The sequence below is a fragment of the Coloeus monedula genome, assembly GCF_965178545.1.
Source record: "Coloeus monedula genome assembly, chromosome: 20".
In the NCBI taxonomy this organism is placed as follows: Eukaryota; Metazoa; Chordata; class Aves; order Passeriformes; family Corvidae; genus Coloeus; species Coloeus monedula.
Window position 1 is genome coordinate 7,730,276 of NC_138800.1, and position 20,054 is coordinate 7,750,329.

A 20,054-nucleotide genomic window follows, 5' to 3' on the forward strand; every position below is an offset into this window, starting at 1 on the left:
AGGAGTCCTGTTTGGTGAGGGGAAAGTGAAGCAGTTTTGGGGGGTGTGTGCCCAAGGACAGTCAGTTGTGGGGTGGAAGGGCAATCCCTGCTCCCAGGAGAAGCCTCTCCCAGACTTTTCTCCTTTGGAGAAAAAATGGGTGCTAGAGCAGACGAAGTAACCAGTGGCCTGAGCGTTTGGGCTGCTTTGTGCAGTCCCCTGTGCTCGTGAGCAGCAGCTGACGCTGCACTTTGTGGGGTCACTTCATTTGCTCACAGTTTGTGTCACTGGGGCTGTGCAGCTGTGAGCAGACCTGGCTTCCCACACAAAGTTTGACCTCAGCTGTTTCCAGGGGCTGGGGCTGGCTGGGGGAGCCTCGTGATGGCCTCACAGGGGCTGTGGTGGGAAGGCACGAGGCGTTTCCTCCCTGTGTGCAGGCAGGGGTTAAGCATTCTGAATTTGCAGTAGGCAGCCAGCTTTCCCATATAAGAGCACTGCACTCATTGGCTCTCCCCTCTACTGAGAAATCTCTCTAGTCATTTCCTGTGCAAGCCCTCCTTCACTTCGCAAAAAGCCACACAGTTGAGTGAATAACAGGGATCTGGGGTTATTCCTTCTCCCAGGCAGCTTGGATTCTCTCATGGAGCACCTCCAGCCAGGAGCTCAACTCTGTGCCATTCCCAGGCTGCTGAAATGAACGTGGGCTTGTCTGCAGGAGCGGGGGATTCTCACCCATGGATGTAAATAATTTTGGGTCTGCCTTCATGTCAATTAACACTTTTTGGTGCTTGGCTTGGTTTCTGCTGCGAGGTTATTTCCCCTCTGAAGGATCCGTTGGGGTTCCTTGTCAGATCAGTCCTTGGGTGGAGCTTGCAGCAACTTCTGGTAAGTGCTGTGCTCTTCTGACAGCAGGGCTTGGTGCTGCGCTGCTCCAAATGGCTTGGTGAGGTCTCAGAGAGAAATAACTCAGTTCTTGAGGAGTGGAAGTTGAGCTGGCAAGCAGAGAGTGCTCCCTGTGCTTCCCAGGGATGCACAGAGTGGGTGGATACATCAGAGGGTCCTTTTTTATAGGACCATTTTGCTCTTGCTTTTAACCCAGACGCTCTGTCTGTGCAAGACTGACAATAAATAACTCTCTTGAGTGCTGTGGAGAGATGGAAACTGCAGCTGAGAAATGATTTTGGGGAGAGGAAGACAGAAAAGCACGAGCAAGCTGTTATGGAAGCGCAAATATCCTTCTAAAGGATTCGGCAAATGTACCAGTAAGTGTTTTGGGGAAGGAAGGAGGTCTGAAATGGGATTAAAGGGTGTGTGCAGAGGAATGTTTGTCACTAGAGCGCAGACTAAACTGAATGGCTGAGTTATCATAACGGTCTGTCTCCAAATCAGCCCTTGGCTTTCCTGCTGTGAGCTGCATAAAGATGTTCTGTGGCCCTTTTCTGCCTAGACCTGTGTTTTTTCACACCCTAACCCAAGCCAAAATGCTTAAGCTGTGTCCATTTACCTCTTTGCTGGTGCAGGCTATGGAGTCTGGCTGTAGTCGCAGCAAGGGAGATTTCTCTTCAGAGGAAACCTGTTAACCATTTGGAGGGAGTGCATGGGAATGAGAAGGAGTTATTAACCAAAGCTCTGCTGCAGGTTGGTAATTGTGGATGTTTAATTGCTGCCTCACAAACTGTGTGAATCTGCAGCCACACTTCAGGCAGCGTGCCTTGGGTGTGGTCTGAGATGTACTCAGGAAGAGATGTCTCCAAAGAGGCGAAAAAGAGTTCAGGAAGCATTAGTTGAACCAAGGGGGCTGGCTGGGAGCTCTGCTGGCTACTGATGCTCTCTGTGCAGCAAATCTGGTCGAGCTGTGCTCTCTGCAGGCTCCCAGGGCTGTGAGTGTCCTCAGGGCAGGGGGAGTGTGTCTGCCTGAGCTGTGGAGCTGGGAGCTCAAATTCTGTGCTCACATGGGTAGCCAGCAGCTCCAAATGCTGGGGAGATCACACTCGTTTTGCCCCAGGATGAAATGTCAGAGTGCCTGGCGGGAACACAGTTTGTGCAGGTGTTTTTTCCCTGTACAAACAGCCTAAAGCTTCCCAGCAGGGACCGTGGGCAAACTCATCACTGTTCCAAAGCAGGCCTACAGTGAACTTTTATCTTTTTGGCCACTTGGTGACCAGCCTGTGCCTGTGCTGGTTGCACTGAGACAAGAACAATGATCACAGACTCCTAAAGAGCCACTTTCCTTGCCTTTTATGTCAGGAACATGTGCTGCTGCCAACAGGTGAGGTCATCTCACACAGGGGCTTCAGATGTGCTGCAGATGAGTTGCCTGTGCTTCATGAACTGCTTTTAAACTTCTCCTCTACTGGAACCCCATTTAAGACCCTGATCCTTTATTCAAATACTCCTGTGCAGAGTTTTACCAAATCTCCCTCTCAAGGGACCTGTGGTCAATCTGGGAACTTTCCTTGTGTTGCACTGAATGCCTTTGGGGCTTGTGCAGAAATTGTGTTAATTCTCCCCATCCCTCGCAGGTTTAGTGCCCCAACAGGGAACATCTTTGTTGATCTGCAGGACCATCTCTCCTGGCAATGGATAAGTTCACAAACGGGCAGCCAGGCCCAGCTCAGAGGAACAGGTTCATGGGATTGCTAGAAACTGATGACAGCATCCAGGAAGACAAACCTGCATCGAGTCAAAAGGAAGAAAGGTCGGGACATGGAAGGAAAGGAGAGCCACAACCCTTGGAGACACCTTATCAGAAGGAGAGCAGTGACTTTGCCCCTAAAATCAAGGTTAATCTGAACTATCGGCCAGGACTTGTCAGCAAGTGAGTAACTTTTGGGTATTTGAGCAGTTTGGGTTGTGACCCAGGTGATCCACACTGATCCTCCCTGGTGGGAGCCTATGGATTTTCCCAAGTCTAAACTAAAAGTGGCAATGTGTTAATATTACAGGCATGTGGTGGAGGTAATTAAAAGCAGCAAGGGGATGTATTAGGGTTCTGGAGGGTGCCCACGTGTGTGGGGTGTGTTGGGTGTGGTTTGGGTCGGTGTGAACTGACTCCAGTCAGCCTCACACGGAGCCCTGTCCAACTGAGCTGCTCCTGCCAGCGCTGTGAACCAGCCTGAGAGAGCTCCCACCGTGTGATGGGCCTGACTCTGCTCCTGCAGCTATCTTGGGCTCTCTCTCTGCTCTGGATGCGTGCCAGGGTTGCACATCAGCCTGGATCTGGGAACAGCTCCAGCTGATGGAAAGAGCAGCCGCTTAAGAGAATTCTGGGAAATAACTGTCTCTATTTTTCCCTTGACTCAAAAATAAAATACTTGAGTGATTCCCCACCCCCCCCCACCCCCCGTCTCTCTCCTTTCTCCCACTAGAACTCGTGACATGCTCTTGTCTCTGCTCTCCAGAACTTCCTAACACTTTGCATTTGTCTCGCAGCCAGAAGGACCCGAATCGCTTTGACAGGGACCGGCTGTTCAGCGCCGTGGTGAGGGGCAGCCCCGAGGCACTGGATGGTTTGCTGGAGTACTTAAGGAGGAACTCCAAATTCCTCACCAATTCCGAATACACAGGTGGATTCCTGCTCTTGGAATTGTTTGTAATTCACAGGGTTAGCAGAGCCAGCACGTGTCAGTGTAGGAGGGGAGCAGGGGAACCTGCTCGTGGTTCTTTGCTTTCTCCAGCTCTCTGTCTCCTTTTCTTTTCCTTATGTTGAGGAGAATGCCATGAATTAAATATAGCCTAATGTTTTTGCCTTAGGACTACTAAAAATACTGATAAAAACCTTTAAAATTGTGATTGTATTTGAGTTAAGTTCTGAATCAAGCACTACAGCTGTGAGCAAAGCACACACACAAAACCCACTCAATCCTCTCTTTCTGCTAGATGCAAAGACTGGGAAGACCTGCTTAATGAAAGCCCTGCTGAACTTAAAAAATGGGAAGAATGACACAATCCCAGTCTTGCTGGAAATAGACCAGAAGACACAGAATCCCAGGCCACTTGTCAACGTGTCCTGCTCTGACTGTTTCTACAGAGGTAAGGAAGGATTCTGTGAGATGAGCAGGTAAAAGGAAAAGGAAAAAGAGGGGAACTGGAGCTCCTGCAGCACTGCAGCCCCAGGGTTCTGGTGCAGTCACACACAGCCCACTCACCTTTTAGTTCTGATTCTGGTGCTGCATCTTCTTCAGTCTTGAGTTATACCCTCCTTGGTCTGTAGAACAGAAATGATACCTGTTTAATAACTCAAGAATTGAGTGATTTGCTTGGGAAAGTATAAGAAGCACTTGTAAAAATGAAAAAGAAGTGGTCTGTCACTGTTAAGTGAGTTCTGCTGTTTGGTTGTGCTCTGAACAGCAGCGTGGCCGTGTACTTGTGGGGTTGTCTCAATCCTCTCGTGGCTGCTTGGGCTCTCAGTGCCAGGCAGGGGGAATTGCCTGCTCTGGTGTTGAATTTCTGATGGTTTTGAGGCTTGTTGAAAGCCCTCAGCTGCCAGCCAGCCCTGAGGCTGCTGTTGCTGTGCAGAACACGCAGCCAGCACTGGTGACATCTCGTCCTGTCCCCCTGAGAGTGGCACAGAGCGACAAGGTTTGCTCTGTCCTCAGGCCAGACAGCCCTGCACATTGCCATAGAGAAAAGGAGCCTTGATTTGGTGAAGCTGCTGGTGGAGAATGGAGCTGATGTCCACGCCAGAGCCCACGGTGAATTCTTCAGGAAGAAGAAAGAAGGAGTTTACTTTTATTTTGGTGAGTCACATGAAACCTGTTCCTCTGGGGTTTTTAGTGCCCTACTCTATGCTATGCCGCTAATTTTAGCTGGGTTTGCCCCTCTGTTGCCATCTTCAGTGTCCTTTAATCAAGCCCTTGACTTATTTAAATGGCAGGATTACATCTGGGGTGTCCACTGAGCATTTCCATCATCTTTGGGTTTATGTGTTTAATCCTGTCTGAGTGGCTTCAGGCAAAGACCAATACTTGGTTAGTCTGGATTTAGAGATCAGTTTGAGATCTGGGAAGGTGTTTCAGCTGCCCCCAGACACAGAGTAATTGTTTATTACAAAACCCTTTCTAATCTAGAGATGCTGAGACAGAACTTGTTCTCTGTTTCAGTGATAAAACTCTGGACTAAACATATTTTTCTGGGATTGGTTTTTTTCCCCCTTTCTTTAATTCTTTCTCACCCCCTTCTGCTTCTTCTCCAAATGCTGTGTCCTGATCTCTCCAGGTGAACTTCCCCTCTCCTTGGCTGCCTGTACCAACCAGCTTGATGTGGTGGATTATCTCCTAAACAACCCCCACCAGAAAGCCAGGCTGCAGGAGCAGGACACCCAGGGCAACACAGTCCTCCACGCCCTGGTGATGATTGCAGATGACACTGAGGAGAACACCAAGTTTGTGAGCACGACCTACGTTGAGCTCCTGAAGGCGGGCGTGAAACTCGACCCGACGTGCAAACTGGAGGAGATTGTGAACTATGATGGGTTAAATCCCCTGCAGCTTGCTGCCAAGACAGGCAAAGTGGAGGTAGAGACAACCAGAGGGGAGCCCTGGGGTTGCTGAGGAGCAGGGATGGTGTCCAGTGAGGTTTGGGGTGGGAGCAACTTGCACCCAGCCCGTGGTGACGCTGCTGACAGGGGCAGTGCCACAGGTGACCATAAAGGAGGCCACCTCCAAGGCACTCAGTTGTGTCCTGCAGAGCCTCAGCTGGCTGCTGCTGCTCTCCCTGCCCCGTCCCTGTTCCCTGGACTGAGCTGGTTCCTCTCCTGGGGGAGCCAGATGTGGTTGGTTGCCTGCTTTTAGCCAGATCCAGGTGTTTGATAAGGCACAAATCCAGGTGTGCTGCACAGGGAGGTGCTTTGGGTGCATGGTGTCCTTCTGCACCTTCAGCACAGGAATATTCTCCTGTTTGTGTCAGATCTTCAGGCACATCATCCAGAGGGAGATCAAGGACCCCGTGTACCGGCACCTGTCCCGCAAGTTCACCGAGTGGACCTACGGCCCCATCCACGTGTCCCTCTATGACCTGTCCTCCCTGGACAGCTTTGAGGAGAACTCTGTGCTGGAGATCCTGGCCTACAGCAGTGACACACCAGTGAGGCTCTCACCAGGGCTCAGACAGCTCTTTCTGTCCTTTTATAGTGTTGCTGGCTAAGTGTGCAAAGCGTTTCAAGTTAATGGGGGTTTTCAGGTGATCATTTCTCTGAAAAAAGAAATAGTTCATGGGAAAGCTTGCATATTTTATTATTCAGAGGCTGCTTGGCATGGCTCTGACCATCCATAATTTGAGAGAAATTTGGATCCTTTTGTTGCTCTAAGCCTTGGTTTGTCCAAATACCTTGATGAAGTGACTTCTATGCAATGGTTGATATCTTTCACACTAAAAGACCTGACTGAATAACCCCTTAGTGACTCCCCAGTTGGAGCAGCTCCAACCCTTAAGAAGACAATCCTCTGGTGAATTCACATTGCTGTTGGCCCACAGGTGCATTTTTGTTGCTTGCTTCCCCACAGAATCGGTACAAGATGGTGGTTTTGGAGCCACTGAACAAACTGCTTCAGCAAAAATGGGAAACATTTGCCTCCAAGAGATTCTACTTCAGCTTCGTCTCCTACTTGTCATTCATGATCATCTTTACAGCCATTGCTTACTATCAGCCCTTAAGGGTAAAGGTAGGTCCAATCTTTTGATCTGGAAGGCCTGGATGGATGGAGCAGGGTTTAAAAGGTTATGGGTGGTTGTTGTCACTGCCTCTGCCTGTCTCCACTGCTTTGGGTGTTTTTGGTTTTGTCTTGCAGCCTTCCTTTCCAGTGGAGTTCACAGCTGGAGGCTTCCTGTGGGTCTCTGGACTGATCATTATCTTGTTAGGAGGCATTTATCTGATCTTTGCTCAGGTAGGGGGATCTCTTGTCTGGTTTCATTGTAAGACAGGGGAAAAAGGGAGCTATCACTGGCATGGAGGCAGCAGATTCAGATCAGGATGTGCAGGAGGGGATGGCAGGAGGGAATCCTGCTCTGGGACACTCAGTGGGATCTGGCAGTGATGGGCAGCACAAGCCAGGGGAATCATGGTTCCACAACAGCTAATAATTCTGAGAGACTTCTGTGATTTACAGCATTAAAATGCACCCCTGGCATTTAATGCAGGCTATTAATAAAGACATTGGGCTGAGCCATGATTCAGCCCTTGTTTATCCTTGCCCTTTATAAATAAGGCCTTTTTTCATCTGGGAGGGATGAAATTGGGGATCTTGAAGATGAAAGGAGGAGCACGTGGAGCAAAGCTTTCCCGTGGGCCATGGGCTGTGCTGGGCAGGGCTCCCTCTCTCACACAGCCTGGTTTTGATGAATGATGGATTGATCTTCCTCTCCCAGAGCCTGTACCTGCGGAGGAGACGCCAGTCCCTGAAGACCATGTGCTCTGACAGCTGCATCGAGATCCTGATGTACGTCCTGGGGGTTTGGCACAATCCCAGCTCGGAGCTGTTCTCTGTGTGGGCAGCTGCGTTGCCCTAACATTGCTACGGAGCTGGAGAGCAGGAAACACGGATCCTCTGCCACTTTTTCCACCCCTGCTGCCTTCTCCTACTGCTGCCTTTTGTCCTAAGCCTTTGTTGTAGTGGACTTTTCTGGGTGGGGTCTGTCTGCTCCTCGCAGCCTCCTCAAATGTGTTGGTTTTCATTGCAAACATCTACAAGGGGCCTTTTTGCTGAGGTGAGTCCCTGTCACTTCCTCTTGTTTTCTCTCCAGCTTCATCCAGGCCTTCTCCTTGCTGCTGTCAGCAGTCCTGTATGGAGCCAGCTCGGAGAATTACGTGGCAGTGATGGTGTTCTCCCTGCTTTTGGGGTGGGTGAACACCCTGTACTACACCCGGGGCTTCCAGCGCACCGGCATCTACAGTGTCATGATCCAGAAGGTCAGTGCTGGGGGGAAAACCTCTGCAGGAAAAGGTTTTGGGGTGTGAGGAACTGGAATTGATGTGCTATGGAAGCACAGATGTTGCAGAAGGAGGTTAGATCAATGTCTTCAGCTACAGATGCAGCAAACCACTCGTTTGCTGTCACTGAGCATCCCAGGTGGCAGCAGCTGTGTGTCATAAACCAACTCCAAACTAGCCCTGAAAACCACTGTGAGTTCCCTGGAGCTGCTCAGCTTGGCCTGAGAAGTGTTTCCAGAGCTGTAGAGAAATCTGGGACTAGAAGGGCAAAGCAGAGGTGAAACAAGGTGCCAGGGAAGATCCTGATCACCATTTGTGTAAAGCCAATGGAGATGGAAAGGAAAAAGATGTGTGTGTTGAAGTAATTTGGAAACAGCCATATTGGACACCTCACAGGGTATTTATCTGTTTCAAAGATCTATTCATACAAATAGAGCAACAAATAAGTTCATAGTACTGTCAGATTAAGCTGCCAGTGATATTATTTACCTGTGGAAGTAATTTAACACATATCAGCAGTTTCTTAAACTGAATAAAAGGTGGAAACCCTGCTGCCAGTGTTGTTCCTGGGGGCTGGGCTATGATGTGTGAGTGCAGGGGATCATCCTGGTGATTCCATGTGAGGTCAAGAACAGCACTTCCTTCTGGTTTGTGTTTCAGACCATCATGAGAGACCTGCTGCGTTTTCTCCTGGTTTATATGATCTTCCTGTTTGGCTTTGCTGCAGGTGAGCCCTCTCTCAGTGTTATGTGCAAGCTGAGCTGAGGGAAGCAGTTCCCTGAGGACTCAAACTGTGTTTTTCTCCCAGCTCTGGTGACACTGATGGGTGATGCCCCCTCAGTGTCTCAGAACAAGTCCCTGGCTCACCTGGAGAGCACGGGCAGCCACGCCATGTACGGGGGGCTGCTCAGTGTCTCCCTGGAGCTCTTCAAGATCACCATTGGGATGGGTGACCTGGATTTCCAGGAGCACGCCAGGTTCAGATACTTTGTCATGCTCCTGCTGCTGCTGTTTGTGATCCTCACCTACATCCTGCTGCTGAACATGCTGATTGCCCTCATGAGTGAGACTGTCACGGATATTTCTGGCTACAGCAAGAGTGTCTGGAAGCTGCAGGTGAGGCCCAAAGCTCTGCTGGGGTCTCACAGAGTCAGTGGTGGCCGTGCCTGTCTGTCCTAAGCTCAGCTATTAATTTGGGAGTGCGTTTTTAGGTGTATTTACAGCTCTTTGCATGATCCTCGTGCACAGGTAACTCGAGGCAGTACTTTGGGGCACTCTGGGGTTGGGTTCCACAGCGATTCTCTAAGTCCAAGGAGTTTCTGAGGGGGGAAGATTTAATGGAAAGGCTGGGCTGGGCTCTGTCTGTGCCTGGTTTCTCTCTGACGTGGGTTTTGTTCTTTCAGAGGGCTATTGCTATTCTAGAAATAGAGAAGGCCTGGCTGTGGCGCCAGGGTGGGAAGAGGAGATCTGGCTGCTTCATGTCAGTGGGGCTCAATAAGAAAGATGAGAGGTGGTGTTTCAGGTAAGACAGATGCTCCATTCCCCCCTCACACTCCAGCCTAGCAGTGGGCTCACAGCCTGGTAACCCTGGAGCACCCCAGGGGATTTCAGCACTGACTCAACCACACATTTCTGGGTACATTCAGGTTTGTTGGTGATCCCCAGGCTGGAGGTTTGAGAGCTGGTTGATCCTCCAGCATTGTCACCTTTTGTATTAAGAACATTCCCTGAACTGGAGAATTTTAAAACACAGAGACCAGTGGACAATATGCAGGGGGAGCAGTTATTTTGCCTCATGGAGCTTTGATTACAGAAGATCTTTGCTCAAAGAAAAGCTCTGTAAGGTGCTGTTGCTACAGCCAAACCATCAGGGTGGTGTTGGCAGGATGAGCTGGGCTGGGAAGCTGCAGGACAGTGAGATCTGGCTTGAAATGCTGCATTCCAGGCATCAGTGTCTTGTTGCATTTTCTCTCTCCAGAGTAGAGGAAATTAAATGGACAGATTGGGCAAAGGATGTGGGAGTTCTGAAGGAAGAACCTGGGAGCACCAGTGATTCAGAAATAAATCCAGAAGGTAAATTAAATGATGAAGAAAGGTCTGCAGTATCCTTTTAGCTTCCTGCTCAGCAAACTGCTCTTGGCATGTTGTTATGTCCTTGGTCACAGAATTTCAGGCAGGCCAACTTGAAATTGCTTCCCCACAGCAGCATCACTTGTGAGCTGAGAAAATAAAGATTTAGTGTCAGTCTGGACCTGGCCAGAGTTTGGGAACAAACTGAGGATGAAGGAGATGCCATCCCTACTTAGCTCTGGGAGAAAAGGGCAGGAAATGCTGCTGGGGAAAAGCAAGGGCTGCTCTTCCTTTTGGTTCAGTAGCCCAAATATGTGATGCTTTTCCTAGGGAAGGTAACATTTAGGATCATTCATCCTGCACATGTTAAAATCACAGAGCTTTTAGAGCCTCAATATGGACATTATCTCTGCAAATGTTGTCAGATTCTGCCTGAGATCTTTCTGTTTGCTTCCCTTGGTAGACCTGGGAGGAAACTCTGTGGAAAACAGAGCTGTTACCTTCTCTAGAAAGATCTTGTTCAGACTGGCAGAGCTTGGGCAGACGCTCCAGGAGATTTAGACACAACCTCCAGTGTAGATTCCTCCTGGGTTTGGGGAGGTTGCAGTGCTTAAAACATTCTCTGGTGTGTGTTGGGTGTTCCCTGAACCTGCACTCTTCTAAACCTGGCTCCCTTTGTCAGCCTCCTGCTGATGAAGGGCTGTCCTTGCGTCCCCTGCTGCAGAGACCAGGTCCTGGAAGCGGCCAGCACAGAAACCACCCCGAGCAGCTGCCTCGGAGGAGCAGTCCCTGCTGCAGCCCCAGCCACCAGCCACAGAGATGGTGCCTCTGCAGGGACAAACCAGAGGGCTTTGACAGCTTTTGGGAATTGCAACCTTGCCTCCATCTTCAAAGGAGCAGTTCTTCCTCTGGCAGCTGGAAGAACTGAAGGCATTGTCAGCAGTAAAGTGCATTTTGTGCAGGACTGTGGTGCAGCCTGTGGCTTTCAGTATTGTCATGCACTTTAATGATTCATTTCCTCCGAAGAAACTGTTTTTACTCGACTTTCTCTGCCTGACACTTTCTTATTACTATGCCCAAAGGTACAATGGTGGGAGCGAGCTCCTGGGCCAGTGGGGAGCATTCTCTGCGAAGGCAGAGCTCTCTGAGCTGTGCAGGGATAATGCTCATGGAATGGCCTGGCTGAGAATGGGCCAGCCTGTTCTTTGGTCACAAGGGACTGCACTGAGGTGCTTTGGAATAAAGAGTGTTGTAGAGTCGTGAAAAGTTGCTGAGGGTGGAGTTGTCTTCTGTGCAAAGCACTGCTGGTGTGAGATGCGAGTGGACAAATACTCACCCTGCAGGCAGCCAGAGTTGCACTGAGTCTGGCAGCACCTGCAGTGCTCCGTGGTTAATCCACACCAGGATCCCCATTTTACACTGTTCAGATGAAATTCTTTGCATAATTCTTTGCTTAAAAGCACCGAGAGTGATGTGGATTTCCTGGGCCTGAAACTTTGCATGGTGGATTTCTGGGACTTCTGTTTCTCACAGGTTGCTTTGTCTCTGTAATAAACAGCAGCAGAATCCTGCTCGTGGCCCCTGAGAGGCTGATGGGCCAGCACTTTTTGTGTGGTTTTTGCTTCCTGTTACTCTTGATGGGCATCCTGTCTTGCTGCAAATGTCTGCAAGGACCTCATTACTTTTAGTGACGTGAACCCTGCCTCAGGCAGGAGGTGCAGCCCGCTGTAAACTCTGTGGAAAAGATAAAAATGAGCTGTCTCGCTTTTCACTCTATTTAACAGTAATAACTTGTAATATTTCTGTAAACAATACAGCAAGTGTACTTAATTGAAAATGTTCATCTTGGGGTATATTTTCAGAGCTTCAGCCTTTCTCAGAAAGGGAGAGAAGGTGTTACTAGGGACTGTAAGGTCTGATTACTGCTGTGGGGGTTAACTCTTGTTTTTCATGGCCTCATGTCTGTTTGTGCAGCCACCCCTGAGCATGGAGCTGCTGATGCTGCACTGGATGCACCTTCCAGCCCAGGGAAAGCTTGGTGACAATGCCAGGAAAGCTGCAGACCACAAGGGTTGGCAGCACCTTTCCTTCAGTGAGACAAGCTGTGCAACCTGAGGTCTGTGTCTCAATTCTGCTCTGAGGGAGTGAGGCTTGGAGGTTTTGCTTTCAGAGACCGTCTCAATCTTCACTGCATGCACGTGACTGGCAGCAAAAAATTTGTTTTAAAACTTATTCCCTACACTTCAATGGGTTCTTCCCCTGGTGCTGGGCAATTCCCCCTCCAGCCTCACTGCATTGGGACTCTGAGTGGGAACTGACTTTTCTTGCTCCAGCTTCTGTTGTTTTCTTGCTTTGTGAAGCCTTCAGCTGCTTTTTCCATCTATGGCTTTGTCCTAAGTGTTCCCAACAGTTGGCAAGGTGCTCCTATTGCACGGAAGGCTCATCTGGCATATGATAAATCTATCACTGTGCTTGGTGCTGTGCTGTGGTAGGGACTACTTGGAGATTCTAAAGAAATGCAGGATCAAATCTGCCATCCCTATCTGGAGTCAAAATAAAAGACCTTGCTGGTAGTTTGGGGAAGCTGTGGGCACTGACAGCTTTCAGCATCAGCTTCCTCTTCAGCTATTCCTTGAACCTGCTTCTCTTTTTAAGCTTGGCAGTGCTTGTTTATCTTTTGATCTGCATCAAAAATGTTCTGCTGTGAAGCAGGGCTTTGGCATTCCCAGAGCTTCCCAGTCACACCACAGCCCAGCAGTCTCATGGATGAAGGACAGAGCAGCAGGAAGGGACAGGCCCCTGCACAAATGGACATGTCCAGTTGCTCAGAGGCTGTTGTCCAGCTCTTTGATGTGCTCTGGAAAAAGGGGGATTTTTCTGTATAGGCTTCGAGGTCTTCCCACCTCACAGAGCTCTCTCACAGCTCATCTGTGCAAGTTCCCTAAAAGGCACTCCATGTCTGGGGTGTGTGGTTCCCAATTCCCTATTTTCCTCAGGGGCAGAGGTGGAACCAAGCCTTCCTTGTTCCTCAGATGCTTTGCATGTTTTGGGGTTTTTCCCCCCCTGTTTTTCCAAAGCCTGCTCTGAAGCTGGAGCCAGCATGGGCAGCTGTATCCATGAGCTGATTCCCTCTCTCTTCATCTCCCTGTGACCCCACTTGCAACCGAACATACTTTCCATTGCCTCTGGAGCTCGCAGAGGGAGCCTTTGAAATGTGACAGCCCCAGGGCCCCGACAAAGACCAGATGCTTTCTGTAAGTCCCAGGATCTGCCCAGGGCTGGGGCTGAAGGGCTGCAGCTGGTGGATTTTGCAGCTGGACTCTTCCTGGGGCTGGCTCTTACTTTTGGGCTTTGCTGTGTTCAAGAAATTTCATTTCTTGCTCTGGGACAAAAACAAAAATAAAAATGGGGGGGAAAAAAAAAAACATTTTAGAAGAAAACTTCCACTTTGCAACCTCACATCTGCTTCTGCAGCACAAAAAACCCCAAACCTGGGGCCGGACAGGACAAGGTAAAGGGTCAGAAAGATGTGACCTGTGTCTGCCTTGGGGGTGGGACAGAACTGTTACTAAATCTGAGTGCAAGAGGGTTTTGTTAGGTTTTTTTTTTTTTGCTTTGTCTTTTGCCATAATCTTTTTTTTTCAGTTGAGATTTGTGGCATGTGGAGTGTTACAGTATTTCTGGACTGCGAGGATGGTTGTCAAATGTTAAACACAAAGAGGAAGAGAGTTGGAGGTAGCTGGAAAGTGCCCATGGGATTTGTTGCAATCTTTTCTGAGAATTCTTGGAAGATACAGATTTTTCTGAAGAGAGCCATGTCTCTATTTCACTGGGCAGAAGAGCTATCCCCACTTGACAGTGTTGGTTTTGCTGGTGTTCACATCTCCAACACACAACTCAGGGACTCCATCATTGCAGAAAAAAAGAATTCTGCTCTTTTGGAGACCTCTGGATTAAAACCTTGGTCCATCAGGACAAGAATGAATTTGCAGAGTGCCAGAGCAATTTCCCTCTGCTCATCCCTTCCAGCTTGCAGTGTGTTACCTCTGCAGCAAGTGCATTGGAAGGAATCATGAAATTTGGAAAAAAGACTGGGAAAAAATTCACCTAACTGGGCTGTGCTATATTTCTGTTCCCCTCTCAGGGGTCACAGGGAGGGAGGGCACCAGCTGTGCTATTCCTTTTTCCGCTGTCAGACTGTTGAATAATGATTTTGCTGCTGCTAAACTGGTTACAGGGTCTGACCCTGAGGATGGCTGGAAGAAAATAAGTAATAGGAAACGATCCACATATAAGTAGATATGTGATGTTTTGTTCTAAAAATTGCCCTTACTGCTGCAAAGGACACTAATTCTGCAAAGCTATATATAGAGAATTCCAGTGAAAGGGCTGCTTGTCTCTTTCTGGAGCACAGGTTGGGTCTTATTTGGGATCTGAGCTCTGCCCATGGATGTGAAGCCTGATGGGCTGACAGATGCTCTCCTTGCTGGTGCTCTGTTTGATGCTGGTTGAGGGAAGAGGGAAGGGTTTACGTCCATTGCCTGGAGACAGAGGTGAAAACACTGGCAGCGTAAACACTCCGTGCTGGGGATTTTCCAACCGTGCCTAAGCAGTGACAAATAAAACATTCCTGCTTTGGGCTCCCTGCTGGATGTGCTCTCCCTGTATGGTAGAGGACTGCAGGCTGCAGCCAGAGCTCCTGGCTTAGGCATTAGAAAATAAGAGAGAAATAAAGAAAGAAAGTTATTCTGTCTCTAAGGTGCGCTGTCATCCCAGCGTGGTAAAATCCTGATTTTTACCTGTGTGCAGGAATTTGTTGGTGCAGCCCTTGCCCTGCCAGGCACTTCTGTGCAACACAAACGTGCTTGGGGAGCTGCTAAAACTTTGCTCCTGGGGCCATGCAGAAAACAAGAGTTTTGTGGCCCTACACAATATCCAGGATAAAAGTTAATTGGGGCATTTTGGACAGCCCAGCAGGAAAGCCTTTGGTGCGCTGCTGGAATTTGCTTGGGGTGGTTGGGAGCAGAAAGCAACAGCCTGGGCACATCGGGATTCACACAACGGGCACCCTCTCGTGGCTTATTCCTGTCACAGGGCGAGGACAGGGATGGATCCTGCTCTGGAGCACGCTGGGAACCCCCTCAGCTGCTGATTTAAGAAAAGGCTGTGCAGTAAGATTTCTTTTAAATGCAAGAGCTACTTGTGCTACATTTGCTATAAATCCTTCTCTGATGTTTTCTAGGCTGGTTCATTCACCTTGAAAAGCCACTTCAGTGTGCAGGTGACCTCTCCTTGGGACAATCTTTGATTTCCCTGATGGTCTCCAGGACATTGCAGGATCTCTGGAGAATGTGATTGTGCTTTGGTAGGTAATAAATGGTGTTTTTTAGTGTGCTGGGGAAATGCTTCAAAGACAAATATAGAATCTGTGTTCCATGCAATGTGTCATTATTCTATTTTTAATTCAGAATGAGAGGGACATAAAAAAAAATCTTTCCCAGTGATAGAAATTATCTGAAATATAAACCCTTCAGTCCAAGCTACAAAGGGTTTTGCCTTGTATGTCTAAAGATTTGAACAAGCATGAGATAGTGAACATGAATTAACACAGATGAAGGTCTGAGAAGACCTTGATGTCTGCAGTTCAGCACTGATAATTTAGGTTATTTATATAAAAAATAATTTATTTACATACTGTCCCTCTTTTTCAATCAGACTCCTGGCAGCTGAGTGACCCGTGGAGTTCACAAAGACAGAGGCAGGGCAGATGGATTTGATTTTCTCCTTGCATTTTGGATTTGAAAACAAATTCTAGATAAAGAATTGGAGCCGCTAGATAACGTTTTTATCTAATGGAAACATAAATACCATGTTTAATCCCGAAGCTCTGCCCATATTGGTGTATTTTGGCTGTCTGCTCCTTCAGGCTCTTGGGATTTTGTGTGTTCTGAACATTCCCAGCAGAAACTGGAACTTCTGTAAATAGGCCAGCCTGGTCCAGGTGACACACCATGGAAACACTGAGCAGTTCTTGTTCTTGCTGCCAGGCTTCCTTAAACCGTTTTTTCTGTAATATTTCACCTCCAAAATTTATATTTGATTCTGTTCCTTATCTGCTCTTCACTGACTAACTCAAGACCAGCTGTCCCCTGTCTCACCAGCACGAGATTCCACCCTGAGAGAATCCTGATTTTCCAAAATAACAGCGTTGTTGCAGTGAAATTGTGTTTCAATACAATCTGAGCATTACCAGCATCTCAGCAAGGTAAAAACTGGGAATTCTGGTCAAGTTGAAATGTGTTGCTGCTTTAGTAGCAATTATGAGTCTTTACCATGATTTAAATATTTAATTAGGTGTTTATAAAGCAGAGGACACAGAAGTGGGGACAACATTCAGCCCTGAGCAGTAATGAACACTAATGACTGTGGCTGCAGTGCCCTCAGGGATTCTGATGTTGTTGTACATTTATTTCCTAAGAATAATTCATGAGATTCTGGAGTGTTGGTCAGCATTGCTTAGTACCTCACACAACATCTAATTGTTAATTTTTATTGAACTTCTCCAGAAACATCAGCTACAGACAGGAGATATTTATTGGTGAGTAGAAAAAGGAAGAAATCTCATCTCTACAAAGCTGTGCCCCTCAGCTGGCACAGCATGTGAACATATTTATTCAAGGAAAACTTGTCATCACTGGGAAAAAAATAATTCATATTCTTGCCCTGGGGCAATCTGGGGTAAACAACTGGAGTTTCTTTACCGAGACCTTGTCCCCAGGGAAGATTTTTTTAATGTTGTTGCTTATAAACCTTTTCCTGGGAGCTGAACTCATCACTAGAGGGTCTTTTAGTTTTAATTGCCCATTGAGATCTTGGCAATTTTGTTTGTGTGCATGTGAAGACATTCTGAATCTGCTGCCTTAGGAAAATGAGGACTGTTTAATCTGACTTGATCTGTGTTTGCTTTCAGTGCCCTCACAAGGTCTGCAGCCACAAGACCATCTGCACTGCTCCTTTGCCTTTGACAGTCAGATTCAGTGAGTCAGAGGAGTTGGACTCCCAGATTTTGCATTTGGAGCTCATATAAAACATCATCTTTGTGCATAAGGTGTTTTCTTCAAACCCTCAGTGGTGTTCTTTGACTTTCCCTGCAGTTCATCCTTTCCATACCATCCCATTCATACAGTGCTTTATCTCTGTGGCTGTCGCAGGGAATCCCAGAGCACAGACCGAGGTTTAAACAACAATAATCATCCTAAAAATCCCAATTCTGGCATTTCATTAGGAACAGATGAACAGCACAGCACTGCAGCAAAGAGCTGCTCAGTTCACATCTAACAGGAGGCATCACTTCATTGTGAAAATCCACCCTGCACATTGGCTGAGGAGCTGATCAAGGGGAACCGTGCTTAAAATCAACCTTCAATGATAAAATATTACATAAAGCAGGGAGGGCTCTGCCTTTGATACTGAAAAGGAACCTTTTCCTACACACCCTGAAGAATATTGAACAATTAATTGGGCTGTTGCATTATCCTGTGAGTGAGAGCATTTGGAGAGAGCAATTCCTGCAAATTCCAAGAACAGGGATGCTCCAGGCTTCTCATGAAATAAAACCCCTTTTTCTGTCTGCTCCTAGGAAGGAATCAGTGGGGGCCACACTGAAGTGACCACGAATGTGTCACTGACAGGCAGTGGAGATGACTCTGTGTAACAACTCTGGTCCTGAACTACCCCAAAAATCTACATTTTATGAAGATGCCAATCCAGGTGAAGTTGTAGAACAGCCCCACAGCTCTCAGCAAACTGCTGAGAGGAAACCCAGCAGAGCCACCAGTAATTTACTACCTAAACAAACCTTGCAACAAACTCCAGGCAAGGGAGGGAGCATTTCCCTTGTTAGGAGGAGAGCCTAAATACTGGATTTATCTGATTTAAGACTCCCAAGCTTTTATTGGGCTATTTGTACCTAATTTGTTTTATGGGAGCAGTCCCAGGCTGAGTTGAATTTCCCAGTCTGTTTTTATTCAGCTCTAAGGAGAATTCCTGTTCCCTTGGCAGCCTCCTCTTGTGGTGGGTGCTGTGGCCAACCAGCACCATTAACTGCTGCAGTCTGGAACTGCAGAATTGGGCAGAAATTACTATTTTCCTTTTTTTCCTGCCTGTGAATGATACTCTGAGTAGCTGCTTTTCATCCTCTCTCTCTACATCGAGGCCAGAGCTGCTCTTCCTTCTCATTCAGCTCAGGGTGGGGGTGCAGCTTCTCAAGGCAAGAGAGAATTTTCATATTCCTGCAATTAATGTCTCATTTTCCAGAACAGAATGAGCAACAAATACATTTTTAACAGCATTCTGGTAAGTTACAGAGTATTCACAGAGTAATCTGTATTTTATCTGTCTTTTCCATTAAAATAGGCAAAATTTTCAGAGATTTGGCACTTAGATGAAAGAATATTCCAAAATAAATCTGCACTCACTGTTAATATCACCAAGTGTTGCTGTCTTCACTGTAAAATCCATTTTGACCTGGAAACACCAGAATTCCTACCTGGAATCCACCTGATTTACCAATTACACAAAACTAGGCTTGTTCTTTTCAGCCTCCTAAAGCCTTTGGATCCATGTGAAAAATCTTCCCCTCCCTTAGGATAATTCTAGCTTTGATCAAACTTCCTTATTTCAGTAAAAGATGGAGCACCCTTTAAGGCTCTAATTTCAGTGTGGTGTGTATTAAAAAACTTGTGTTTTCTGAAAGGGGAAACTGGGTTCTGGCATCCTCTTTCCTTAGCAGGGAGAGCAGATCCTTAAAATATTTCATCCAGCTCTGTTCCAAGTAAAGCTTTCACTCAGATGAAAACATGTTCAGGGCATTTTACTTGATTAGGGGAAATTTACTATTCCAATTCCTTTTATGTCACCATCCTCCCATTAAAATTTATGAGGGCTGATTAGTACATGTTATTTTTTTTTCTAAGTTTTTTTTTAATCAGAGAGCATCTTTAAAAAAGGAAATGAGGGCTCAGCTCTGGCAGCTGCACTTCTTTGCAAGCACAGTTTAAAGCAAAGGTTTCTATATGAATTTAATGTCCAGTTTTGGTGGGGGTAGAAGCTTTAAATTTTGATTGATGAAAATTACTACCTGTTCACAAACCAGCAAATTGGTTTGCAGGGAAACATTCCCAAGGTTTCAGCTTTCAGAATCTCCAACGTTACTGCACCGAGTCCCCCTGGGGGCTGTCACCTCTCCTGGCATTAATTCCTGCCACTGTCCCATCCCTCCTGTACAGCCAAAATTCAGTTCTCAAAGCAAAGAAACAAAGGACCAAGGCAGGCAAAAAATAACGTGGTTTCATCCATCCTTTTTTTTTTTCTTTTAAAGCAGAAATGAAATTAACACCATTGTGACTGAGGAACACTCCTTGATGTCAGATAAGCATTCACTGCAGGCCTTACAGGGTTTTAAGACTATTCAATTACAGTGCATTACTTTATTCAATTAGAGGGGGAAAAAAAATGGTTGAGAGGATGCCTGGGAACATTCCAGCACAATTTCCATCTTCATAATTTGAAGCACTGCAGATTGTCAGGTCACTTTCTGCAGTGTCTGGAAGGCAGAACAATAAAACCATCCCAGGGTCTCCTTGCTGGGTTTGTAAAAAGGAGACTTCAAGAGAGAGTCAAAGAGGCATCTTTGAGATGGACACATACAACATTTATTTATTAGACTGCCTGGACAACATTCCAGTCATCATGAATTTGATGATGCTGCCTCTTAATTTCTTAATGCATCCGTGTCACTGGATCGTAATTTAATTCATTTTTCACTTTAGTTTGATTTATTGTTCTCTTTAGCCCAGTTTCTTTAGCAAACATGAATGTTAGCAAAGGACTTCTTGAAAACAGGGAATTGGGATTTAATGTAAGCAGAGGTTCCACTTTAAGGCACCTGGTCCATCTGCTAAAGAACATTTATTACCTTGTGCATTTTCTTCTGTAGATAAATGGAGAAATTGCTTCAGTGCTGAGTTCCTGTCAGAGTACAAGGCCACAACATTATAACCATCAAAAATCAGGAACA

General features: G+C 47.1%; 1 protein-coding gene across 2 annotated transcripts; it reads left to right on the forward strand.

Moving 5' to 3' along the window:
• Positions 1-931: 931 nt before the first annotated feature.
• Positions 932-11,813, forward strand: LOC309580417 (transient receptor potential cation channel subfamily V member 2-like). Of its 2 annotated transcripts, none has more exons than XM_082294378.1 (17): positions 932-1,241; positions 1,500-1,617; positions 2,502-2,797; positions 3,412-3,545; positions 3,859-4,011; positions 4,578-4,718; positions 5,197-5,495; positions 5,887-6,063; positions 6,483-6,641; positions 6,768-6,863; positions 7,345-7,415; positions 7,720-7,885; positions 8,567-8,633; positions 8,715-9,022; positions 9,310-9,428; positions 9,885-9,979; positions 10,659-11,813. In XM_082294378.1, exons 3-17 carry the CDS (start codon positions 2,559-2,561, stop codon positions 10,667-10,669), a joined length of 2,235 nt encoding a protein of 744 aa, XP_082150504.1. In that variant the 5' UTR covers positions 932-1,241; positions 1,500-1,617; positions 2,502-2,558; the 3' UTR covers positions 10,670-11,813. The 2 variants fall into 2 exon arrangements, with proteins under 2 accessions (XP_082150504.1, XP_082150503.1); XM_082294377.1 differs by having other exon boundaries at positions 10,701-11,813.
• The last annotated feature ends 8,241 nt before the right edge of the window (positions 11,814-20,054 follow it).